At 40.4% G+C, this 25,924-nt stretch overlaps 1 protein-coding gene across 6 annotated transcripts in view; it reads right to left on the reverse strand.

Annotated features, from left to right (window-relative positions):
- Window positions 1-5,718: 5,718 nt before the first annotated feature.
- anapc5 (anaphase promoting complex subunit 5) overlaps window positions 5,719-25,924 on the reverse strand; it is a 70,025-nt gene continuing 49,819 nt past the window's right edge. For 5 of the 6 annotated variants that reach the window (XM_072495138.1, XM_072495135.1, XM_072495137.1 and 2 more), the window contains 4 exons: window positions 20,730-20,837; window positions 14,798-14,945; window positions 9,124-9,286; window positions 5,719-8,183 (listed from right to left, as the gene is read on the reverse strand). In XM_072495138.1, coding sequence (XP_072351239.1) covers window positions 7,978-8,183; window positions 9,124-9,286; window positions 14,798-14,945; window positions 20,730-20,837 — 625 coding nt within the window. In that variant the 3' untranslated portion in view covers window positions 5,719-7,977. The remainder of the gene's footprint in view (window positions 8,184-9,123; window positions 9,287-14,797; window positions 14,946-20,729; window positions 20,838-25,924) is intronic. The other variant, XR_011940008.1, reaches the window with a different exon arrangement.

Here is a 25,924-nt window from a genome sequence, read left to right on the forward strand (position 1 = left end):
CTTTATTCTTGCACTCACAATCTTCTTGCAATAAAGGCCAACAGGCCATTTGCGATTTTCATTTCATTTCATTCCTGCATGGTAACTTGTGTTCCTTGTACAAGTACACCAGAGTCTCTCTGAACATTGACATTTACAAGTTTCACACCATTTAAAAAATATCCTGTTTTTTCTCTTCTTACAACCAAAGTGAATAACACTTCCCAATTATCCTCCATCTGTCACCTTGTTGCCCACTCCTTCAACCTGTTTATATCTCTTTGCTGCTGGAATCCTCCCACCTAGCTTTGTATCATCAGCAAACCTAGATACATTGCTCTCTTAAGACATTAATATAAGTTGTAAATAACTGAGGCCCTGCATTGATCCTTGTGGCATTCCACTGGTCACAGCCTGCTAACTTGAAAATGCCCCATTTATGCCAACTATTGCAAAAATTTGGTCCATGATTTATGTGTTTTAGAATATAACTTCTGGTTTTAGGACTTAAAGTTTTAACTGTAGATAAATGTGGGGCATCTGATTGAGAAAATGATAAGCAACTCTGAAGTAAATGCAATTCAAAGAAGCTTGGAGTTAATTACTCTTAAAAGGTACCCTATGTTTGTCTTACAAGGTCAGAGCTGGCAGTGAAAAAATCCTTGTACAATGGGTGACCCATTTCTGGACCGCTTAGTAGAGCCAGGGTGTTTACCGTTATCTCCATTTAAAAAGCTGAACGTTAGCAGTTCTGGGAAAGAAGGTCATTAAACTATGTTAGAGATAGAAATTATTCATATGGGTTTCAGAATCAGTTGCATTGAAAATAAAATAATTTGTTTGCATTTCTGTTCATACCATTCCGAAGTATTCTGTTTCCATATAGTGATTCAGGGTGGAGTCTTGATGAGAAGATTATTTTGTTTATTTATCTATGTTTATTTGCTGACAGAAACAAGACGTTCAGGTTGTAGCTTTGCTTTCGTATAGATTGCATCTCACCCTATCGAGGGAGCCAAGAGATGAGAGTTAGGCCTGCACATCAGGCAGAAAAAATACAAATTTGATGATTAACCATATGGAATGTGGGTGGTGCAGCTAGTGAAAACAATCTTAAGTCCTCATGGAGCCTTCTGATAAAAAGCAATCAACAGAATTGCCTTGGGAAGCTATGGGACGGCTATTGGATATCTGTTGACAACCTGAACAAGGAGCTAACGCATCTGTAATCATGAAGCGTATGAAGGTGGAGAGTCCTGCAGCCAAAAAGCTAATGGAAGAGCCCCATAGAATCTTTCCTCAGAGTATTGCTGATACACTGGAGAGAACTTAAAGTGAATTCTGGAGGAATTTGGCTCAGTCATAGGAAAAGTGAAAGAACCCTCAGAATTTTGTAAGATAAGGGATACTGGGGCTGTTTAGCACACTGGGCTAAATCACTGGCTTTGAAAGCAGACTGAGGCCAGCAGCATGGTTAGATTCCCATAACAGCCTCCCCGAACAGGTGCCGGAATGTGGCGACTAGGGGCTTTTCACAGTAACTGCATTTGAAGCCTACTTGTGACAATAAGCGAATTTCATTTCATTCTCTTAGGAGGTATAGGGGGAGAAGAAGTAAAACTGAATTTATGGTACAAGTCTTTATAAGCTATAGTGGTACTTGCTTTAATTTCATTTTACGTACAATAAAGTTTTTGTTTAAAAATGTGAAATCTTATGGCATAATTCTGTCGGTTAATTGCTGGTTGTTCGGATTTCTTGAAATGTTACCTATTCTGAACAGAATTTTGGCACTACTCTCTGCTCCCTCTCCGTTAACTCATCCTATATCCATGCCAATGTATCACCTTCAACTTCATGAGCACCTTATCTTGTGTATTAACCTTTTCTGTGGCATTTTATTGATTGTCTTTTGGAAATTCATCTACTGGCTCCCCTTTATCTACCCTATTAGTTACACCCTCAAAAAACTCTAATACCTTTTTAAAACAGAATTCCCTTTCATAAAGTCATGTTGATCTGATCATATTATGATTTTCTAAATGCATTAAGATTTCCTGATTAATAGATTCTAGCATTTTCTCAATGAGTCATGTCAGGCTATCTGGCCTGTAGTTCTCTCTCCCTCCTTGACTGAATAGCAGTGTTACATTTGCTAACTGCTATGCTGCCAGGATTGTTCCAGAATCTTGGGAATTTTGGAAAATCATAGCCATTGCATCAATTATCTTTGTTGACATCTAGTCCTGGGCATCTATTCAATTTTAGTCCCTTTAGTTTATCCAGTACATCTCTTATGATATAATCAGCTCCATTGCCCCTATTTCTAGAATGTAATTTGTGTTTTCTCATGTGAAGACATAAAAATGTGTTCAATGTCCCTGCCATTTCTTCATTCCCCACAGTAATTTATCCTGTTTCTACTTCTCAGGTTCTTACGATCGTTTTTTATATTCCTAGCTCTAGTTTACTCTGATAATCTATTTTTGTCAACTTTTTGGTGGTTTCAAAAACACCCTCAAACCCCAGATTTTTTTTTGTTGCAAATTATATGCCTCGCCTTTTAACCTATTTTTGTTAAGAAATGTAGATAATTTTAAGCAATTTGTATTAATATTGTACGTTAGAAATAAGGTCTAAGTTTATTTTTTATGTTTCTGTATTGGTGTGCTTGGAAAGGGTTAAAACTTCAGTTTAGCTTTATGTTAAACAAAGGTGCCTGCAAGTCTACAGGTCTGACTTTTCACTTTAAATTTAGTCTGCAATGTAATGAAGGTTTTACGACGTAAAAGCAATTGTAGATTTTTTAAAAACTACGTGGTTGCTCAGCAACCAGAAACTGATATTGAAAAGCAGCTTCAGTCTGGAACCTAGGGCGGTATTCTCCCCTACCTGGCAGGGGGTCCCGGCATGATGGGAGCGGTGGGAACCACTCCGGCGTCGGGCCACCCCAAAGGTGCAGACATCTCCGCACCTTTAGGGGCCAAACCCTCACCTTCAGGGGCTAGGCATGCGCCGGAGCAGTTTCCGCTCCACCGGCTGGCGGGAAAGGCCTTTGGCGCCATGCCAGCCGGGGCCAAAAGGTCTTCACCGGGCGACGCGGGTCTGCGCATGCGCGGGAGCGTCAGCGGCTGATGTCATCCTGCGCATGCGCAGGGGAGGGGGTTTCTTCCGCCTCCGCCAGTGGAGACCATGGCGAAGGCGGAAGAAAAAGAGTGCCCCCACGGCACAGGCCCGCCCGTGGATCGGTGGGCCCCGATCGTGGACTAGGCCACCGTGGGGGCACCCCCCAGGACCAGATTGCCCCGCGCCCCCCCAGGGCCCCAGAGCCCGCCCGCACCGCCGTTCAAAAGGTGGTTTAATCCACGCTGGCAGGACAGGCATTCCAGCAGCGGGACTTGGGCCCATCGCGGGCCGGAGAATCGACGGGGGTGGGCCCGCTGACTGGTGCGATTCCCGCCCCCGCCGAATCTCTGGTGGCGGAGACTTCGGGACACGGCGGGGGCGGGATTCACGCCAGCCCCCAGCGATTCTCCGACCCGTCGGGGGTCGGAGAATCCCGCCCCAGGTAACTGAGAGGCAAGAAACATTCCACAGAAACTGCCAGTACAATGCATAGAGAGGGACAGAAAGCAAGTGCCAAAAGCTAAAGAACAGAAAATCCCAGAATTCAGGGAACGTGTGTTCCAGGAAGCTAAGGGAACAAAGAACAGAAATCTGAAAGAAAGGGGTCTGTTCAGTGAAGTCAGGAACTGAGTGAAAGGCTCTGAGTTAAAGTTAGGGATACAATGTGCAGACCTGCAGATGTCAGCTAGAGACAATATAGACATCGGTGGTGATCCTAAGGTTGGTGACACCTTAATACAGCCTGTGAAGCAGTCGTGTTCTGTTGCCACTGGCTGGGCACCCAAGAGATTGTGTGGAAGTTTGAATGCATGTGGTGATCCAGGGTAGAGAAATACTGAAAATGAGGTTGAAATCCTGGATCTGTGGTGAAGGCATCCAAGAGAAAGCATTACTTGGGAGAAGATTCAAAGGTATGTTCTTTGAGAGTGGAACTTAGAAATCTTTGTGTGAAAGTCAGAGTTCCAGTGAGACAAGCTGGGGTGAAGGAGTAGTGCATTGTTATGTCTGAAATGTTTTATTCTTTTGTTCTGTTCATCCACATCTCTAAACAAAAAATAAAAGTTAGAATTTCTCGAGCCGGGTTCCACTCTGGGACCTGATTGTCCACTGGTAACATTAGCTGAGATTGTAACAATCCTATCCTATCCAACCTCCTTAGTAAACCATCTTCCTTGCTGAGTTTTTATTTTTCAGTAGAATGTGTATTTATTGAACATTTTGAAGTTTACCACCCTATCCTTAAGTCTATCTTCCCAATCAATCACATCGAGCTCTCCCCTCATACCGATGTGATTAGCTTTTAAGATTCTTGTTTGTGATTGGTGTTTGTCATTTTCAAACTTAATCTGGAATTCAGTTGTATTTGATCATTATTTACCAGTGGATCTTTTACTATGAAATTACTAAATTAACGCTGCCAGATGGCACAATCTCTTTTTCTTCAGGTTCCATACTCAAAGAGTATGGTGACCATGGATGTGTGTGTTTTGGTCCAAGATATGCTCACCAAGATACTCTATTGTATCCTGTATCACTGTCTCCATCTCCACGTTCTGTCATTGAATGCTCTATCACTGTTCCTACCTCCATGGAAAGATTTTCCAAACCATGAGGCATCCTGTTAACCAAAGGTTGGTAAGATAGCTGGAAAAATTGCTTCTATTCACTATTATCCTGAGTGATTGATTAACTTGGACAATTAATGTTACTTTTTAAATCGCTATAGAAAAGATGCATAAATATTCAGAAGTTTCAGAACTGCATGCTGCTTTTGGTATAAATCATTTAGATGTCTTATAGGGCATTTCCTAGTGCTCGTTTCGGCAGCACATATACTAAAATTGGAACAATAGAGCATTTCCTAAATTGCCTCAAACCTAACATTAGAATATCAGCTGCCTAAAAAAGAATAATGTTTTCAACTTATCAGCACTTCTCCTGGTTCCTCAGGAAGGTAGTCAAATTATTGCCATCTTCTGTAGACCTAAACCACCTAAGAACCAATACAGAGTACCTAAACCATTTTAGCTGTCCCACTGGACGAGAGAGGAGAGTTTCAACTCATTTGTCTTGGAGCATTCAAACTCAGATGAAGAACGTTCTAGTGTCTCCTCTATTCTCTTCCACCCCCAGCAAACTCCATGTTTCTTAAAAAATTTCTGTAAACTTTCAAATACAAATTTTGCATCTACATATCTAATTACTCAGTTCTACAATGTCACAAAAATTTTATTTCATGATACATCAGGTGTCCAAACATCTTCTTTTAATACCAATTTAGCGTACCCGATTTTTTTTTTCAATTATGGGGCAATTTAACATGGCCAATCCACCTACCCTGCACATCTTGGGGTTGTGGAGGTGAGACCTACGCAGACATGGGTTGAATGTGAAAACTCCACACAAACAGCGACCTGGGGCCGGGATCGGTGTCCAAACATCTTTGTAACATTTTCCCTGAATGAAGACTGATGCAAATAAACCATAAATCTTACTTTTATTCACAATTTTCTATTTTGCATACTTGTATCGCATTTAATATTGTTGTTGTAACTGAATAGATTTTTAAAAATCCTTTTCTTGGGTCAGCTTAATACAAGAATAAACCACAAGTAGGATGTAAAAAGCTGGTGTGTTTAATAACATTACAATATATCCTACATTACAACAGTGACTACACTACACCTCAGAAGTACTTAATTGGCTGGAAAATGTTTGGATGTTTTGAGTGATGAAAAACACTATGAATGCAAAATATTTTTTGCTTTCTAATTGTAAGACTATAAAGAAATAAGAGGTTAAGAATAGGGTAACAAAAGTCAAGATGGAATACAAGAATAATTCAAAATCATCGGTAGGAACAATTAAATTAAAAATGAGATAAACTTCCTGACTGCTTTTTTATTTGCACGTTTATTTCTTGTCCCTCATCCAGCTCATTAATTTTAGAATCTTGAATTTCAATTTCACAGGAATAGCTCATTAGCATTGATCTTTTCTAGTCATCAACAAAATACAGGTGAGACAACCAAGTTCATTTCAAGATGGATCCCAAAATTCAACTGATTCTTTTTGAAAAATAACATTAAGTAACAAACTCTCTTTCTTACATGTGTAAGCAATTATTAACTTGTCTGTCAACAAAACATAGGTTAATTTAAAAATTGGCTTAAAAATCCAATAGGATTTTGGAAACAAAACAAACATTCACATGAAAGCTCTTTGCCTTTCACCTTCAATTTAATGCACTTTCTAAAGTTTATACAGCCCAAAACATGCTGCAACCGGTTTTTAATCAGAACACATTTTTCTCTCATATTATAATAGCAGCTGTGTGTCATGCAGCACATCTGCTGTAACATTAAAACATTCCTCAGTGCTACTTATATGCGTACTTACTATGAGTTTTCAATGGAACACCCAATGCATTGATTTTAATGCACAATGTTACAGATCTGTTGATAACCTTGTTCCAATACATCTTCACAATGGAGTCCATTTATTGTGAATTCTTAAACAGTGAACGTTTTATATTTTGAAAAATTTTGGGGGGTTGGCAGTGGTGGTGGTACAATAGCACAGTGGTTATGCTTCTAGATTGGTAACCCAGAGGCCTGGACTAAAGGAAATAATAATAATCTTTGTCACAAGTAGGCTTACATTAACACTGCAATGAAGTTATTGTGAAAAGCCACTAGTCGCCACATTCCGGCATTCAGATCCCACGACAGTAGCTGGTGAATTTAAATCCAATTAAATAAATAAGGAATATAAAGTAAGCATCAGTTAGGATGACCGTGACACTACCAAATTGTTGTAGAAACCCATCTGGTTTGCTGCTGTCTTTCAGGGAAGGAAATCGGTCATCCACACCCAATTTGATCTATCTGTCACTGTCCTCTGAAATGGGCTAGCATGCCACTCAAGTTGCAAGAAAACAGCTCACCACCACCTTCTCAGGGCAATTATGGATTGGCAATAAGTCCCAGCGTTGCCAGGACACCACATCCTCTGAATGAATTAAAGGTTTGGAATACTTGTATGAAAATTAAATGGCTGCCCATTTATTTATCAGTCCTAAACCAGTGGTGAATTTGTGGAGTGTACCTTTCAAAATCACCATAAACTGGTGCCTTTTATTGTAAAACAATCCATCTTCATTTGTGGACTATTAGAATCCCTTAATTATATTTTAGAAAAGTTTATATGTTAATTCTGTTAGCAAAAATCTCATCAGGGCTACAGATTTTGTAGAACTAAAGACACAGTTTCACACCAGACTGAGGTTCTGATCTTTGCATAAATTAAAACAGTAATCCAGTAACAATTTAAAATTCATATGAACAGTTACTTTATGGTTAAGTATAGTGAGGCAAGTCCTGGCTAGACCAGAGCTGATAGGATAATTCCCTATCAATCACGCCTGAAGACCAGACTGCTTAAGTGATTGGGATTCATTTCATGCACATTGTATAATTTCTTCAGAGAAATAATCAATTTGTATTATATAAACGTATCCTGCACTCACTGGATTTTATGGGAAAAGTGATGTTTTTTAATCAAGAAGCTGCAGTATTTTCAGTCACGGGTTCGGTGTGCTGTAGTTTGTCGAGATTCTGTAATTTGCTTAGTAAATATACTCGGTTTACTGCATGTCCTTCGTCCTACCAAGCATCTAACTACTGACTGACAATACAAACTAATTAGCTAACACGATGGTGTCAATTCTTTATTTAAAAACTTAATTTGATATTTTCTTATTTCAAAGTCAAATCAAGAATACTTTATCTTCCACTGTATAAAGCTTGATATTAAGGTTTACTGTAAAAATGTTCCTTTATATTAAGTTGTTGCATTAAAATGCATCATATGCTATGAAAGAAGAGGCACTCCATAGGTTGGCAGCTCCTGGTGTAGTTGGCGGAACATCATGGCACATTTATTTCTTTCTTTTGTCTTTCCAAGAGTGTTGAACAGCCTTGCCTGTAAGTAAAGGACTTCTCTGATCCGCTCACCGCAGTCTGCTTTTTCAAAATATATCTTGGCTTCATTCAGATTTTCAATTGCTGATTCGAAAGCTTAAAAAACAAAGTTAGATTTTAGAAAGTGTGGAAAGCAACATTATTTTAAAGACCTACAGTCATCTTCAATTTAGGACTGAAAAAAGAGACAAAATGTTGAAGCTTTTTGTCTTGCACTCAACAGGAAAGTTCACAAGAATAGCAATAGTAAAGGGAACAACAATTTATACTGCATGAGAAGAGAGTTCTAATTGGTTGGCAAGTGGGCTCTGATGGGTTGAAGCATTGCCATAGAGAATGCACCAGGGACTAGCTAACTGACAAGCTTTTGTTGAGATTCAAAGCAGGAATTTGAGAATCTTAGAGAAACTCAGTCTGTACATGTATCGAATTGAAAATTCCAATGTTTTATAAAGGTTCATAACTTTCTTGCTTTTGTATTCTCCAACTCTATTTATGAAGCGCAGATATGGTATGCTTTATAAAATCACATTCTTAATCTGCCCTGCTGCCTTCATCAATTTGTGCACATTTATCCCTAGGTCTCTCTGCTTCTGCAACTTTTATAATTGTGCATTTTATTTTTATCTCCTTGTTCTTCCTATCAAATATATTATAAATATATAGTCCAATATGGAAGTCTCAATGGAAATACAATGTTTATTGGAAACACATCTGACTCGCAGTACACTAGTAAGAATGATACAACAGCCTTATTTGTGTTCTAAGGTGCTGTATGATTTAAAATATGCTGTTGAAACTAATTTTAAAATAGCCTGTCTATTCACCAAATACTTGTCTGAGAAACTTTCAATTTTTAAAGTGATAGTCTGCGGAATGTTTTGAAATGTCTTCTCATGGCAGATATTAATAAGAATATATATTGGACCTAATAGATCCTGAGTAAGATTTGAGAAAACTCTTATGTTGACAGTTTGAAACATTACTGCAATCCTTGCAAAGTATACAGCGCTGATCAAAAGTTTCAAGCATTTACCTTCAGCTTTTTCTTGAGCAGGGCAAGAAGCTGCAGAAGCAACTTGACATTTTGCCAACAACAACATAGCACGCCCTCGATCCAAGACTGTTCCATTAGCCAGAATGGGTTCGATCGCCATATGGAGCACATTCAAAGCTTGCTCTGGAATTCCAAGTAGCAGCTAGTAGAAAGATACAATTTGGTTGAGTTTTTTGAAGCGAAAAAAAGAGGTTATTAGCGAAAACTGTTAAAAGTATCACACCTGGTATGCACTTCCTGTGTCACAATGTATAAATTTACCGTTCAGTCCTCCTAATGCTCGGTGAAACAGTAGTTAAGTTTAAGTTCTGTCTTTCTTTGTTTCTAAAGTTTTCAGATAAGTTCACTATTTTTGCATGTTTTCTTTTCCTCAATCTTATTCTGTATGTAATTTATTTTATATTTATTTTCTGCCATGGGTCTCTTTTAGTGTACCCATTCCAGCATCAGCTTTCATAGAATCATAGAATCCCTACAGTGCAGAAGGAGGCCATTTGGTCCATCGAGTCTGCACTGACCCTTCGAAAGACCACCCTAATTCCCCCCCCCCCCCCCCCCCCCCCCCCGTCCCATTCCTACAACTCCACCTAAGGGGCAATTTAGCATGGCCAATCCACCTAACCTGCACATCTTGGACTGTGGGAGGAAACCCACACAGACATGGGTAGAACGGGCAAACTCCACACAGTCAGCAGTGGTGCTGTGAGGCAACAGTGCTAACTACTGTGCCACCATGCCGCCAATATATAGATCTTAATCCCAAGCTTTTCTACCACCTATCTAAAACAAGCAACAGATTTTCAATTTCCAAACCCCATACAAATTTGCTTCCCATGCCTACTGTTTCCTATTTTTTAGCTATGGCTTGAACATACTTTCTATCTCTATCCTAATTTTCCTCATGTATCTTCACTTGGAAATCTATTTACTGGTTAAATCTCTCCAGCCTTACCCTTTATCTTCTTGTATTGCAACTGCGAAACAATCCTGTTTCTGCTGTTCTGATGGGAAGGGGAATATAAAAATGAATCTCTCCTATTTCTTCCCCGTTGATCCTCACACTCAATTCCTCTATACATTTGAACTTGACTGTGCACAGCGCCATGCAAAAATGAATTAATATATTTTTCTAGTTCATTAAGGGCACGAGTTTGATCAGAAATTACTGCCATATTGTTTGCTGGATCATATTTTAATTTTGGTTTAAATTTAAATCTGTTTAGGAAGATGCAATTCAGTGGAATATTGCTTTCAGGTACTCCCATTTAGATAATTTACTTCAAACATTATAACAATTCTGACAAAGCAATCAAGTTAGCAATTTTATATAGAAAAATGTTTTATATTGCATTTTAATTTATATTACTAACTTGCTGGAGGTTTTGAAGAGGTAACAGAGAAGGTTGATAAGGGCAATGCTGTTGACGTGTATATGTATTTTCAAAAGGCATTTGATACAGTGCCACATGACAGACTTGTGAGCAAACGTCTAGCTCATGGAATAAAAGGGAAAGTGGGCACTTGGATACAATTGACTGAGTGACAGGAAACAAAGTGATTTTAAATGGTTGTTTTTCAGATTGGAGGAAGGTTTGTAGTTGAGTTCCTCAGAGGTCCGTATTGGGACTTTTGCTCTTCCTGATATATATCAATGACCTTGACTGTGGTGTTCAAGACATGATTTCAAAATTTGCAGATGCGAAGATTGGAAATGTCAACAGGAATGAAGATAGTCTTGAACTTGTGGCAGACAAAGTTCAGTTTAGAAGTGTGAGGTGAATCATTTTAGCAGGAAGAATATGGAGGGGTTGTATAAAATAAAGGGGGAAACTCCAAAGGGGGTGCAGGAAATGAGGGACCTTGATGGAAACGAACATAAGTCATTGAAGATGGCAGGATATGTTGAGAGAGCAGTTAATAAAGCACAACGTATCTTGGGTTTTATTATTAGGGGCACTGAGTACAAAAGCAAGGAAATTATGTTGAACTTGTATAAGGCACTAGTTAGGCCTTGTTTGGGGTACCATATCCAGTTCTGGCAACCATACTTGGGAGAAAGGATGTGAAGACAGTGGAGAGAGTACAGAGGAGATTAACCATGATTCGAGGGCAGCAAGGTGGTGCAGCGGGTTAGCCCTGTTGCCATACGGTGCCGAGGTCCCAGGTTCGATCCCGGCTCTGGGTCACTGTCCGTGTGGAGTTTGCACAATCTCCCCATGTTTGCGTGGGTTTCGTCCCCACAACCCAAAGATGTGCAGGTTAGGTTGATTGGCCACGCTAAATTGCCCCTTAATTGGAAAAAATGAATTGGGTACACTAAATGCAAAAAAAAACAATGATTCCAAGGTTAAAGAATTGTAGCTATGAGGATAGATTGGAGGGGTTGAGACTGCTTTCCTTGGAGAAAAGGTGGTTTAGAGGAGACTTGATAAGAGATATTCACGATTCTGAGGAGTATGGACAGGATAGATAGTGAAAAACTGCACCCACTTGAGAGGATGAAGAGCTAGAGGGCACAGATTCAAAATAAATGGCAAAAAATAATGTGAGGAAAATGTTTCTCACTCACAAGGGTGGTTCGACGCAGGTTCAATTGAGGTATTCAAAAGGAATTGGTTGTTATCTGAAAAGAAAAAAATGTGCCGAATTACAGGCATAAGGCAGGGGAGTGGGATTCGGCAGAGAGCTGGTGCAGACTCCGTGGGCTGCATAGCCTCCTTCTGCACTGTAAAGATTCTGTGATAAGCTTTCAGAATCGAAAATATTGGATTTGAAATCAAACTGACTGAAAAACATTGGTCAGAAAGATAAATATTGAAACGGTACAGCAACAGTGCAATACTGTATAAAATTCTACTTCATGAAATCATGTATTTTGTGCAATATAGGGTTTAAGTTTAAAAAGTCTGTTTTCACTAAAATGGTCAGTCTGAGGGGGTTGATAAACAAGTTCCCCTGCAATAGCTTGAATAAAGATCTTGAACTGGAACTCAGTGTCACCTGGACAGTTAGGGGAGTGAGGGAGTGAGAAACACTATAACTGAATAGCTGTGAAATGCCCTCAACAAATGCTGATGACGATGGGATCTGCTCAGGCTAGCTTTGGAAAGTATTAACTATTGTTTGATGATACTCTTCATCTGTGCACTGTCAGACCAGATCAGCGGTTGCGTAAAACGAGGATCCATACCAAGCGGCCAGGCGACCGTGAGAGTGAGGGGGACCTCCCAGGGACTGTGGTGAGAAACCACGATCTCGCAGAGGAGGATTAATCGTGAGATTAGTTTCAGAAATCCAGATTTCACACTGGCAATGAGTGCTGAGAAAGTTGAACTTGGTTTTGCCACAGACTGGGGAGGTGACGAGACAATGTCTCTACACATCGCCCACAGATGCAGAAAATTGTCAAAATACAAACGGTGGGCCATGAGTTGGTAAACAAGTTCTCCTGCTGTAGCTTGAATAACGATCTTGATCTGGAACTCCGAGTGTCATCTGGTGAGTTAGGGGAGTGAGGTATACTATAGTTGAACAGTTGTGAAACTCCTCAACAGTCACATTGCTGTTATCCAGGTTTTTTTCTCCATTCTTTTCTTTTGAATAGGCGTCATTCAACGAGTAGTGGTACGTTTTGAATCTTAAAAGCAGCACCTCGGGTGGATAAGTCCATAAAATAACTACTGGTTTTATGTAAATGAGGTATAGATGACAGATGTCAAGATGTAAAGGTGAATCTATAGAAAATCGAAGACCAGTTTATCAATTTGAAGCAAAGGCAAGTTTATAATATTTCTTCATTAGGTTGCTGCCTGGTAGAAGAAAATACAAGCACAAACCAAGATTTGGTACTAATTTTATTAGGCTAGAGATGATTTTTAAAATTTGGTCTTGGGATGTGGGCATCGCCGGCTGGGCCAGCATTTGTTGCCTATCCCTAATTGCCCGTGAACAGAGTGGCTTGCTAGGCCATTTCAGAAGGGGACAAGAGTCAACCGCATTGCTGTGCGGACAACAATGGCAGATTTCCATCCCTGAAGAACATTAGTATACCAGATGGTTTTTTATGACAATCGGCATTGATTTTGTGGTCAACATCAGATTTTTATTGAATTCAAATTTCACTATCTGCCATAATGGGATTTGAACCTGGGAACCCAGAGCATTACCCCGGGTCTCTGGCTTACCAGTGGAGTGACAATACCACTACGCCACCGCCTCCCCAAAGATTATGGGGTAATTTGGAGGTGTTTAAAATTATGAAGTGATGAAGCAGTGCAGATCGAAACAGACTGCTTCCAGTCGTTGGTTTAGAATAAAGGGGCATTAACATAAGATTAAATGCAAGGGTCTGAGAAAAGAGAGGAGAAACATTGGGTGAGATTCTCTTGTCTTCCAACAGCGTGTTTCTCTGCCACAGGAGCCAGTCCGCCGTTGGCAGTCAGCGGGATCTTCTGGTTCCCCTGCTGTTAATGGGATTTCCCATTTAATCCACCCCACGTTGCTGGGAAACCCATGGTGGGAGTGTGCCAGGGCGGGGCTGGAAGATCCCGCTCGTGTGAACAGCTGGAAGATCTCACCCTTATTTTTTAAAACGCAGAGGCTATGATTGAAGCAAGGACAATGCAAACATTTAAGTATAGGTTAGAAAGATAATTGAAGGAAAGGAGGCTTAAAGTAAATAAAAGGATATGGGAACACTGGAAGCAAACTAACATTTGTGGGGAAAATAAGCTCAATGTGCATGTTGTAATTATTATGTTTGTGCACACCCCTGGCAATGATGTTTAAGTTACATCGCTTTCTTGGTTCCTACAGTACATTTAAAACATTTTCATTGAAAGATGGATGTTTGGACTGAAGTTCAATAAGAAAGTTGTTTATATTTAACATAACAGCACCGTATGAGTGAAGTGGAGCAACAGCCCTTAGGAACCACTGGTATGGTAGTAGGTGGTGTTGGGTCTGTTATTATTAGCAAAATTGCTTCAATGGGAGGGAATCAGGAAGGAAGAAATATCCTTATAGTGGGCTCCTCTAGGGCAGCACGGTGGCACAGTGGTTAGCACTGCTGTCCCACGGCATTGAGGTCCCAGGTTCGATCCCAGCTCTGAGTCACTGTCCGAGTGGAGTTTGCACATTCTCCCAGTGTCTGCGTGGGTTACGCCCCCACAACCCAAAGATGTGCAGGCTAGGTGGATTGGCCACACTAAATTGCCCCTTAATTGGAAAAAATGAATTGGGCACTCTAAATTTAAAAATAATAGAGGACACCTCTAAATAAAGACCAAAACAGGGACATACTGGATCCCCATACTTGCCTCTTATCACAGCACCCTGTCCCTGACTTAGGGATCAAATCTTAATAAAAGCAAATTATTGCGGATGCTGGAATCTGAAACCAAAAGAAAAAATGCTGGAAAATCTTAGCAGCACTGGCAGCATCTGTAAGGAGAGAAAAGAGCTAACGTTTCGAGTCCAGCTTTGACAACGGTCATCTGAACTAGAAACATTAGCTCTTTTCTCTCCTTATAGATGCTGTCAGACCTGAAGTTTTCCAGCATTCTCTCTTTTGGACATACATTTCTTGTCTCGTACTGGAGTATATACAGTAAGCTTTACAATTGGTCACACTAACATTTGTAGCATAGCTCACCTGTGAAAATGCCAAATGTAAGATGGCTTCCGAGGTGAGATACTCCAAGTGATATTCACGGCTCAGAGCCAACGCTTTTAGAAGTAAAGGAACTGCCACTGCATGACATGAGGAACGCCAGAAAAGCTCAGCCTCCAAAATAAGAATTCTAAAAAAAATATATATTTACTTTATCATTCAACTCTGAGCTTATTTACTCTATGCCAACTTATTGTGGATCAGATAGCAAGCCAAAGATTAATATCTTTTTGGTTCTGCTTTTAAATTTTGTCTCTAGCTGCTCATTATCCCTCAACTAAACCTATTTCTCAGTCCTACCTAGGTTGTTGGTATCCATATGGACCATGACAACTGGATTCTTTCCCTCCCACTCCAAGTTCCTCTCCTGGCTTGAGGAAATGTCCTTAACCCTGGCACAGGGCAAGCAACACAGCCTTCAAAAATCATGCTATCAGCTGTAGAGAACAGTACCAATCTACCTAACTATGCTGGTCCCTACTACAACTACAAATATTTTTACTTTTACCACAATGCTGTGACCAGTTTGCTCATCATCCCTGCAGTCCATGCTCTCATTCAATCAAGCTGCAAGAACATTGAAACTGTTGGACAAATGTAAGGGCTGAGCCTCCTCCATTGCTACCTTTTTGATCCCCATACTTACCTCTTGTCACAGCACCCTGTCCCTGACTTAGGGACCAAATCTGACAAACCTAGCCTAAGTGTGGTTATTACTTCAGAGTTCAAAGTGTCCAGGTGATTTTCCCCCCTCAGTGATGTATTGCAGTGTCCGAAGCTGAATCCAGCTCATCAACTCTGAGCTGAGGTTCCTCAAGCTGCAGACATTTAATGCACATGTGGTTACCATGGATCACAATATTTGCCAGCTCCCACATATTACAGCTGTAACACATCACCTGCCCTGTCATATTTATTTTAATGTATTTAACTAATTAGGTCTCAAGTTTATAACTATTACTCAACAATTATCGGAGTTATGTTATGGAGTTTAACTAATAACATTATAAATGTAATGCAGTGCTAAAGGGGATTGAAGCTACAATACTCACCGTCCAAGCAGCTCCAATCCTCCCTGTAATGTCACACTTTTGATTTTAAAAAATATATATTTTTTTGATGAACGAGAAGATAATTTCAAGTTTCCCTTCTTTTCCAGATAGATCTCAGCTGAGGAACAAGCAGCCACCTTTCAGACTTCTGACAATAATGCTACAAGTGGGTGTGCTTTTACATCTAAACTGCAGCCCCCTTATCTCCACATAAAGCACCTGACCTGCAGTATATTTGATCACCACCAAGTTGTTTCATCTTTATCTCAAATATTTCCTTTCTTTCTCTTGTGCTATGGCAATTGCTCTCTGGGTACTTAGGGTCTTATTTCACTTTTGTTGTCTTTAATATCCGTTGGTATTATTCAACATGTAAGCATGCAATTTATTGTAGCACATGCAAGAATCTGGCATTGGCATCGCCCAAAGGCATGAGGTACTACATACTACTGTGAGATTGAGCTAGAAAACATGATAAATCAGTTGTCTGTTCCGGTGATATGCTTTACCCGTCCCTTATGACAAATGCTTACGAACTGATTCTGATCCCACACAATATCAGAATAGATTATTGTAACTATGAATAGGGAAAAGTTGTGGAGTAAATTTAAGATTGATTTTATGGGAATGAAAAGTTACATTGCCCAAGAATCTCAATATCTTGGGCTGTCCTTGGGACCAACACAGAATGAGTTAAAACAACTTTCTGCTCAGCATGGGTTTAAGACAAATGTGTCGTCACAGATCAGAAGCACGGTAGCACAGTGGTTAGCACTGTTGCTTCACAGCTCCAGGGTCCCAGGTTCGATTCCCGGCTTGGGTCACTGTCTGTGCGGAGTCGGCACATTCTCCCTGTGTCTGCGTGGGTTTCCTTTGGGTGCTCCGGTTTCCTCCCACAAGTCCCGAAAGACGTGCTGTTAGGTAATTTGGACATTCTGAATTCTCCCTCGGTGTACCTGAACATGCGCCAGAATGTGGCAGCTAGGAGCTTTTCACAGTAAATTCATTGCAGTGTTAATGTACTCTGTGATTGTACATTACTTGTGACAATAAAGAGTATTATAAAAGATTATTATTTAGAAGGCTGCTCGTACTCATCAGGTCAGAAATCAGGTCACTTGTGTTTATGATAATAAAATTATCAGAAGAATTTGTGAGAACAATAATGTCACAGTAATAAAATTATTAGGAGAGACTGAGAAGACTTCAAGTGCCTGCTTGTTGCATTCATGGTGTTTTGATGTCACTTGTAAGTATTTTTGATTTACTATGATTTATTGGTAGAATGGATGGAATTTAGAGATAAAAAGTTGAATGAGTGTAGGAAGTGCGAGTGAGACTTTGTATGCTGTAATCATACTGGAATTGTGAAGCGTGAATGTTGGATTGTGAGGTATGTGTCAATAATGACCTGAGCACACATACTAAATTGTGAGGTATGATATCTCAACAAAGACTTGATCCTGCATTGCTACAACTGGGTGTGTGTGTGTGTTCTGGTATTTAAAGAAACTAAATGAATTAGAATAAGAAAGCTGTCCAACAGCTATCAGGAAATTCTGTTTGACACATAGACTGACCAACACATCGAATGGACTTCTAGGTAGAGTAGTCAAGGCAAAGAAATTCTAGAATCATTTAGGAAACAAATTCAATCCTACATTGGGGAAGGGAGGATATGTAGGGTCTTTCTGGATGGAAGAACTAAGATGGGATAAGTGGACATCCTCAATCAGGAATTTTATGTGATATGTCTGAGATATCTATAGCAAAGTACTGATCAATTTTAGCCGCACCAATTGTCCCCAGGGCTCAAATGTTTAATGCAGCGAGAAGCCAAACCATACTGATAAAGAGTTCAAGGTATAATGACTGGCTTCTGCTAAATTTGGCACTTTTCAGAATAGCAGTTAAGGTGCTGCAAGTGGCTTCAGTGTGTTAAGTTAGGGCGGTTATGTCACGCAGTATTCCTGCTTTGGTACCCTGTCAGAAGTGCTCTTGTGTGGAAGTCAGGTGAGGATAAGCTGGGCTTAGTTCTAATAACCCACTTAGCATCATAGAATAACCTCCTTCTGTGCTGCAACCATTCAGCCTGTTCTGTCTGTGCCGGTTCTCTAGAAGTGCTGTTCGGCTAGTTCCACTGCCATGTCCTTACCTCATAACCCTGCAACTTTTTTTTCTCCAAATCTTCAGTTGCTTACCCAATTTTTGTTGAAAGCAACAACTGAATCTGCCACCACCACCCTCTCATTCCAGATTCTAACCACTCGCTGTGTAAGAATTCTTTTCGCCATATCACCTAAATGTTTTCAACCTGTCAAAGGTTTCTTTCCATCTGTCTTGAACCTTCATGATTCTGAACTCCATCAAATTTCCACTCAACCTTCTCTACAGAGAACCGCCCTAGCTTCTGCAATCTATTCTGGTAACTGAAGTCCCTCATTCCTGGAACCATTCTCATAAATCTTTTCTGCACCCTCCTGAAACTGGTCACATCCTTTCTAAACTGCGGTGTACAGAATTGGACACAATACTCGTTGAGGCCAAACCAGTTCTATAAAGGTTCATCATAACTTCATTGTTTTTGTACTCTGCCTCTTTATAAAGCCAAGAATTTCATATGCCTTTTTAACCATTTTCTGAACCACTCTGCCACCTCCAATGATTTTTACAAATTGACCCCCAGTCTATCTATTCCTGCACTTCTTAAGAATTAAGCCTTTTAGTTTATATTGCCTTGCCTCCTTCTTATCAAAACGCATCACTTCACATTTCACTGCATTAAGTTTCATCTGCCACATATCCCCCCCATTCCACCTGCCTGTCTATATCTTTTTGAAGTCCTATCAGTATCCTCCTCATGATTCATAATATTTCCAAGCATTGATTCATCTGCAAATTTTGAAATTGTATTAATCTTATAATAATCTTTATTATTGTCACAAGTAGGCTTACATTAACACTGCAATGAAGTTACTGTGAAAATACCATAATCGCCCGTTCGGGTACATTAAGAATTCAGAATGTCCAATTCCCCTAACAAGCATGTCTTTCGGGACTTGTGGGAGGAAACCGGAGCACCCGGAGGAAACCCACGCAGACACGGGGAGAACATGCAGACTCCGCACAGACAGTGACCCAAGCCAGGAATCAAACCCATGTCCTTGGCGCTGCGAAGCAACAGTGCTAACCACTTCATTATGCCCTGTACACCCAAGAAAAGCAGTGATCCTAGGAAACTTCACTGTATATTTTCCTCCAGTCCGAAAGACAACCATCTACCTCTATTTCCTGTCAGTCAACCAACTTCATATCTAGGCCACCACTGTCCCTTTTATCCCATTGGCTTCAACTTTTCTGTCACTATTATGTGGCACTTTTATCAAACATCTTTTGAAAGTCCATATCTGCCAACCACACTAACATCATTAGCAAACATTGTTACCTCAAACAACTTGTTAGTTAAACACCATTTGCCTTTACAAAATCCCCGCTGACTTTCCTAAATAAAAGGAAAATAAAATGGTTTGCTTGTTTAGGGTATTGGTACAGTGATATTCTGGATGGCTGCACTTCATTACTGAAATTATGTTTTTTAAAAATTGGTAGCTAGTTTACCAGGTTTCAGTATTCAGCTTCCTTCAGGTTTGATATTAGTTTACTGTGCACCGATAAACCTTCTTTAATTGTACATTAACAATTGTTATCTTCTATATAATTTATTTTTTTCTTCACTAGTCGTCAGTTTGATATGAATCAGTTAAAATTGTGTTAAACTTATCAGTTGAAAGGTCACATTTTTTCCCCTTTTATAAATTTAGAGTACCCAATTAATTTTATCCAATTAAGGGGCAATTTAGCGTGGCCAATCCACCTACCCTGCAGACCTTTGAGTTGTGGGGGCGAAACCCAGGCAAACACGGGGAGTATGTGCAAACTTCATACAGACAGTGACCCAGAGCCGGGATTGAACTGGGACCTCGGCGCCGTGAGGCAGCAATGCTAACCAATGCGCCACCGTGCTGCCCCAAAAAGTCATATTTTTAGACTTTTGTTGAGTTATTTGCTTTGTAATCAAGCGTCATCATTTACAATTGTAATATTATTTCCAGCTTTTTTTTTAAAAAGCACAAGTTAAAACTTGAAGACAATCACCGTCAAGCTATTCCTTACAAATGGTGTATCTGGCAATGACAATTTAAAAAGTTGTGGTTGCAATCATGAATTTTTAACGGAGACACACAAATTTGTTTCAGATGTAGAAAACTAAAAAGAGAGCATACTGTTTTATCACAATGAAATGTTACTCAAGCCTACTCTGTGGTGACACCGAGGGCCAAATTTTCAATCGAGGTCAGCATCTGGTTTGAAGGAATGCAATCCGCAATTTGGCATCACTGTCCGTTGTCCTGGTTTCCTACCAAGGTCCTGACCCTAAGCCATTTTCAAAGATGTCAGCTTGAGTTGACAAATTAATTTAATTAAGAGGTCTACTAAGGACCAGTTCCTGCTGAACCGGGATTGAGGTCGGCAATACAGGCAGCCCACAATGACCTGGACCCTGTTTTAGAAAACTTACCTGGCCTTCTCCGTTGTTGTCTCCATCTTCAGATCAGCAGCTCAGCCGATGAGTCTGCTGATCTGCGAGTGCTGGCGGCCTCCCATTGGCCCCCCAGCATTGGGAGTTTGTTAACCATACCTGCTTTTGATTGCCATCCACTTTTTAAATTGTTTGGGCGTGTCTATAACATGCCACGTGAAGTCAGGATCTGTAACTAGAACCCCATGCCGATTCTTGTCCCTTAAATGAAAAATCAGTCCATTTAGAATCAATCATTCAAGTGTATTCCTTTCCAACTTACTTTATCAACATTTCGATAGACTTTTTTTTCTGACAATGGTCCAATAACTTTTGTAGAAGTCGGTAGGATTCTGTGATCTGATTCTGTGCTTTCAACACAAGTGCTTTCCTTTGGGGAACACAAAAGAGAAAGGAATGAATTCGACAATATGATGCATCAAATGTTCAATTAGAATACAGTGCATTTTAACTGATGCAACACATTTCCTATGATGTCACAATGAGTTGTAGAATATTCTATTTTCTAAGTATGTTTTAAAAAAATAAATTTAGAGTACTCAATTATTTTTCCCCCCAGTTAAGGGGCAATTTAACATGGCCAATCCACCTACCCTGCTGATCTTTTTGGGTTGTGGGGGTGGAACCCACGCAGACACTGGGAGAATGTGCAAACGCCACACGGACATTAACCGGGGCTGGAATCGCACCCAAGTCCTCGGCGCCGTGAGGACTATGCCACCATGCCGCCTATAAGTATGTTTAATGCCATGTAACTGACAATGTGTTTATCAGTGACACTAATGTAGGGTGAATAAGTACATTCAATTTTGTTTCAACTCATTCTGGGCTTTTTACCAGTTATTTTGAGATTACAAACTGGATAGAATTGTGAAATTTTATGAAAACAGTAAAAACAACTAAGAACAAAGAAAAGTACAGCACAGGAACAGGCCCTTCTGCCCTCCAAGCCTGCGCCGACAATGCTGCCCATCTAAAGTAAAATCTTCTACACTTCCGGTGTCCGTATCCCTCTATTCCCACCCTATTCATGTATTTGTCAAGATGCCCCTTAAACGTCACTATCGTCCCTGCTTCCACCACCTCGTCCGGCAGCGAGTTCTAGGCACCCACTACCCTCTGCGTAAAAAAAAAAAACTTGCCTCGAACATCTCCTCTAAATCTTGCCCCTCGCACCTTAAATCTATGTCCCCTAGTAATTGACCCATCTACCCTGAGAAAACATCTCTGACTATCCACCCTGTCTATGCCCCTCATAATTTTGTAGACCTCTATCAGGTCGCCCCTCAACCGCGGTCATTGCAGTGAGAACAAACAGAGTTTAATCAACCTCTCCTCATAGCTAATGCCCTCCATACCAGGCGACATCCTGGTAAATCTCTTCTGCACCCTCTCTAAAGCCTCCACATCCTTCTGGTAGTGTGGCGACCAGAATTGAACACTATACTCCAAGTGTGGCCTAACTAAGGTTCTATACAGCAGCAACATGACTTGCCAATTCTTATACTCAATGCCCCGGCCAATGAAGGCAAGAATGCTGTCTGCCTTCTTGACTACCTTTGCCACCTGTGTTGCTTCTTTCAGTGACCTGTGGACCTGTACACCTAGATCTCTCCGACTGTCAATACTCTTAAGGGTTCTACCATTCACTGTATATTCCCTACCTGCATTAGACCTTCCAAAATGCATTATCTCACATTTGTCTGGATTAAACTCCATCTGCCATCTCTCCACCCATGTCTAAATCCTGCTGTATCCTCTGACAGTCCTCATCACTATCCGTAATTCCACCAACCTTTGTGTCGTCCGCAAACTTACTAATCAGACCAGTTACATTTTCGAACAGCAAAGGTCCCAGCACTGATCCCTGCGGAACACTAGTCACAGCCCTCCAATCAGAAAAGCATCCTTCCATTGCTACTCTCTGCCTTCTATGACCTAGCCAGTTCTGTATCCATCTTGCCAGCTCACCTGCCAGCTCACCTCTGATCTCATGTGACTTCACCTTTTGTACCAGTCTGCCATGAGGACCTTGTCAAAGGCCTTACTGAAGTCCATATAGACAACATCCACTGCCCTACCTGCATCAATCATTTTTCTGACCTCCTCGAAAAACTCTTATCAAGTGAGTGAGACACAACCTCCCCTTGATGACCTTGATTGTTATATGTCCTTTATTTTTATACTCAATTTTACCTTTTTCTTAAGTTCCAGGATATACAAGATGACAAACATCTGGGTGGGCTGGAACAAATGAACATAGACCAGGTGCAATGTGTGCCAGATGGAGTGTGAAATAAAACCAATTTAAGATACTAAAACTTCAAAATGAAAGTTAGAGGAATCTCTCACGGGAGTTGGACAATATCTTGCGTAAGTTGCTATTTTCTTTTAACAGGTTTATATATTTTTTAATCTGCATGACAACGGTATTTAAAAAAAAATGTTTCTTTATTTTTAAATCCCATTAGTTACAAACCCAATGTGCAGAATGGACCCTTAATCCACCTCATTGCTTGCTCCAAAAGCCAATTCAAATTGAAGCCAATTCATGGTCTCCACAAGAGGGACATACAAGCTCCAAGCTGACAAGAAAAGGCATTGCACCTCATCTTGGGCTTGATCTGATGCTTGATCTTAGCCAAAAGGCCGAGAAGTGATTCAAAAATGTTCTTGAGCAAATTTTTCATCCTCTCCTTTCTCAGAAACCTAGATATAATCAAATTAAAATCAACATATTTTCATTTAGGCCAATTAGTACAAGGAACCGGAGATAAAGTAGGACAAACGTCATAAACAGAAGACATTTGCATCAGTTACAATGTGATTATCAACGGGGACATTCACACAGCAGTACTCATTTCCGGTTGGTTGCATGGCAGTCAGATAAATTAGAATATTCTATTAATATCCATTACATTCAAATTCTAAGTTTGTATATGAAGAGCAATAATTTTTGACTTTTAGAAGTGTGGTGCCCTTTTCTGTGTCTGTTTGGCGAGTTAGGCATCACACGCGCTAGATAAAAGCAAATTACTGTGGATACTGGAATCTGATAAAAAACAGAAAATACTGGACAATCTTTGTAGGTATGACAGCATCTGCGATGAGAAAAGGGAGCTAATATTTTGAGTCTGGATGACTAACTCTATGTCAGCTTTGATAAAGAGTTATCCAGACTTGAAAAGTTAGCTCCTTTTTCTCTCCACAGATGATGTTAGACCTGCTGAGATCACTCATGCTCTCCCTGAACTAAAAATATTGTTCAGAGATTATTCACTTTTCTTTTTTCAAATGATTTGCAATTCAAGTTAGAAAACCTATTTGTATTGATGGTGCGCAGTGTTATTGTCACTGGACTAGTATTCTAGACTTGATGTTGAGATGCTAGCGTTGGACTAGGGTGTGCACAGTAAGAAGTCTTATGACACCCCACATACAAGACAAACCTGTTGGACCTGGTGTTGTAAGACTTCTTATAGAGACTCAGGACAATGCTCTGGAGGCCCAGGTTTGAATCTCACCATGGCGGATGGCGAAATAGGAATTGAATAAAAATTTGGAATTAAAAGTCTAGTTGTCGTAAAAGCCGACAGCTTTTAGCGAAGGATATCTGCCATCTTTACGTGGTCTGGACTCCATCCAGATCCGCAGCAATGTGGTTGACTCTTAAAATGCCCTCTCAAGGGCAATTAGGGATGGGCAATAAATACTGGCCCAGCCAGCGATGCCTACAACCCATGAAATAATTTTTTAAAATTACACAAATAGTCCAATTGAAACATGCTTGGAAATTGTGAACATCACATGCACTCAGACTGGGATCAGAGCAAATTAAGATAGTCCTAATGAGCAGGCTGTTGAACAGAAATGCAGAAGTACTGGGGGAGGAGAGGGAGTTCTGGCTTCCAGGCCATATTGGTCTGGGAAGGAGTGAGATAAGTGGGATAATTGCAGTGGTGACAGCAGTTGTATGGTTAGGGACGGGCTGGTTTAGAAATTAAAACAGTTGACTTGCACTCAGGGCTGTGCCAGGGTACAGCAGTAATCAACATTAGCATTAAAGTGATACAATTAACTTCAGTCACTTAAGCCTCAGAGATGAAAATTATTTGCCTGTAACTTGCAAGCTTCTAGGTGTTGTGGCTGGAGGGGGCAGACACCCCAAAGATGTCCATCCCCGCAAGTCCCTAGGTAAGGACTTCAAACTTCTGTTGGGCAATTGTCCTGCAATTGGAACCATCTGAAAGTACAATTTAAATTGCAAACTGTGGATGGTCCCAACCATCTTACAGTAAAAGTTACCCAGGAATAGTTAGAAAAATTAAAACTACATCTAACTGCAAGGTAATTATAGTACTGACCACCCCCACCAAGGGGCTCTTCCCAACCCCTCCATGGGGTCATGTGATCCCACTACCTGATACTCCCACTGACTACCCCATGAGAACCCATTCCTCCACTGACCACTCGGTCCCAAACCCCCCACTCCCTCAGTGACCACCAGATCCCCCTTCCCTAAACCAACGGATCCCCACCCATCCCCTACTGACCACACAATCCCAACCCCCCCCACCAATGACCACCCGATTGACACACACTAGTTAACTACCTAACCACACTCTTTCTTCTCCCCCCCCCCCCCCCCCCCACCCCCCTATATCTTTCCCATTATGAATCCGATTGCCATTCAGCGCAAGTTCAGGCATATTAGATGCATTAAGGATAGTAGAGAAATTTGTAGGCCAGTCAAAAATATTAATTCTATTTTTACATTTTTCATGTTGTGATACTTTTGAACCTGTCAAATTGGATGACTGAAGGAGAACATGGTAAGGGGAGGGGGGGAATCGTTTCAAAAAGTATTTTGGAATATTTAATTAACTGTGCCTCTTTCCCCTTTTATTGGTACACTTTGCCCACTGATTTTCTCTTGGGTAAAGTATTTAGTAGTTCTTAAGTTATAATTTTTAACTGTCCGTGTGGAGTTTGCATTGTCTCCCCGTGTCTGAATGGGTCTCGCCCCCACAACCCAAAGATGTGCAGGTTAGGTGGATTGGCCACGCTAAATTGCCCCTTAATTTGAAAATTACTCTAAAAAAAATAAATTTCTAAAGTTATAATTTTAATTCGAAAATTACAAAGTTTTAAAACTATAAAATTCTATGAATATACAATTTGATCCAATAGGGTGGTAATATAATTAAAATGAACAGTGTGATGGAGAGAAAGACACAAAGATAGTGTGACATTACATCTGTGAATCCAAATAGAAAGTTTAAGACCAGTTCACTCAAACTAGGTGCACGTAATCCATTAGCAAACATGTAGGATATACTAAAGCTCCAGAGACTAACCAATTGGCATTAAGGAAATTCTCAGGAGTTCCTCAGGGTAGTGTCAGTTCCCACCATCTTCAGCTGCTTCATCAATGATCTCCTTCCCTCAAAGTCAGAA

This window comes from Scyliorhinus torazame, chromosome 1 (genome assembly GCF_047496885.1).
Source record: "Scyliorhinus torazame isolate Kashiwa2021f chromosome 1, sScyTor2.1, whole genome shotgun sequence".
Taxonomy (NCBI): Eukaryota; Metazoa; Chordata; class Chondrichthyes; order Carcharhiniformes; family Scyliorhinidae; genus Scyliorhinus; species Scyliorhinus torazame.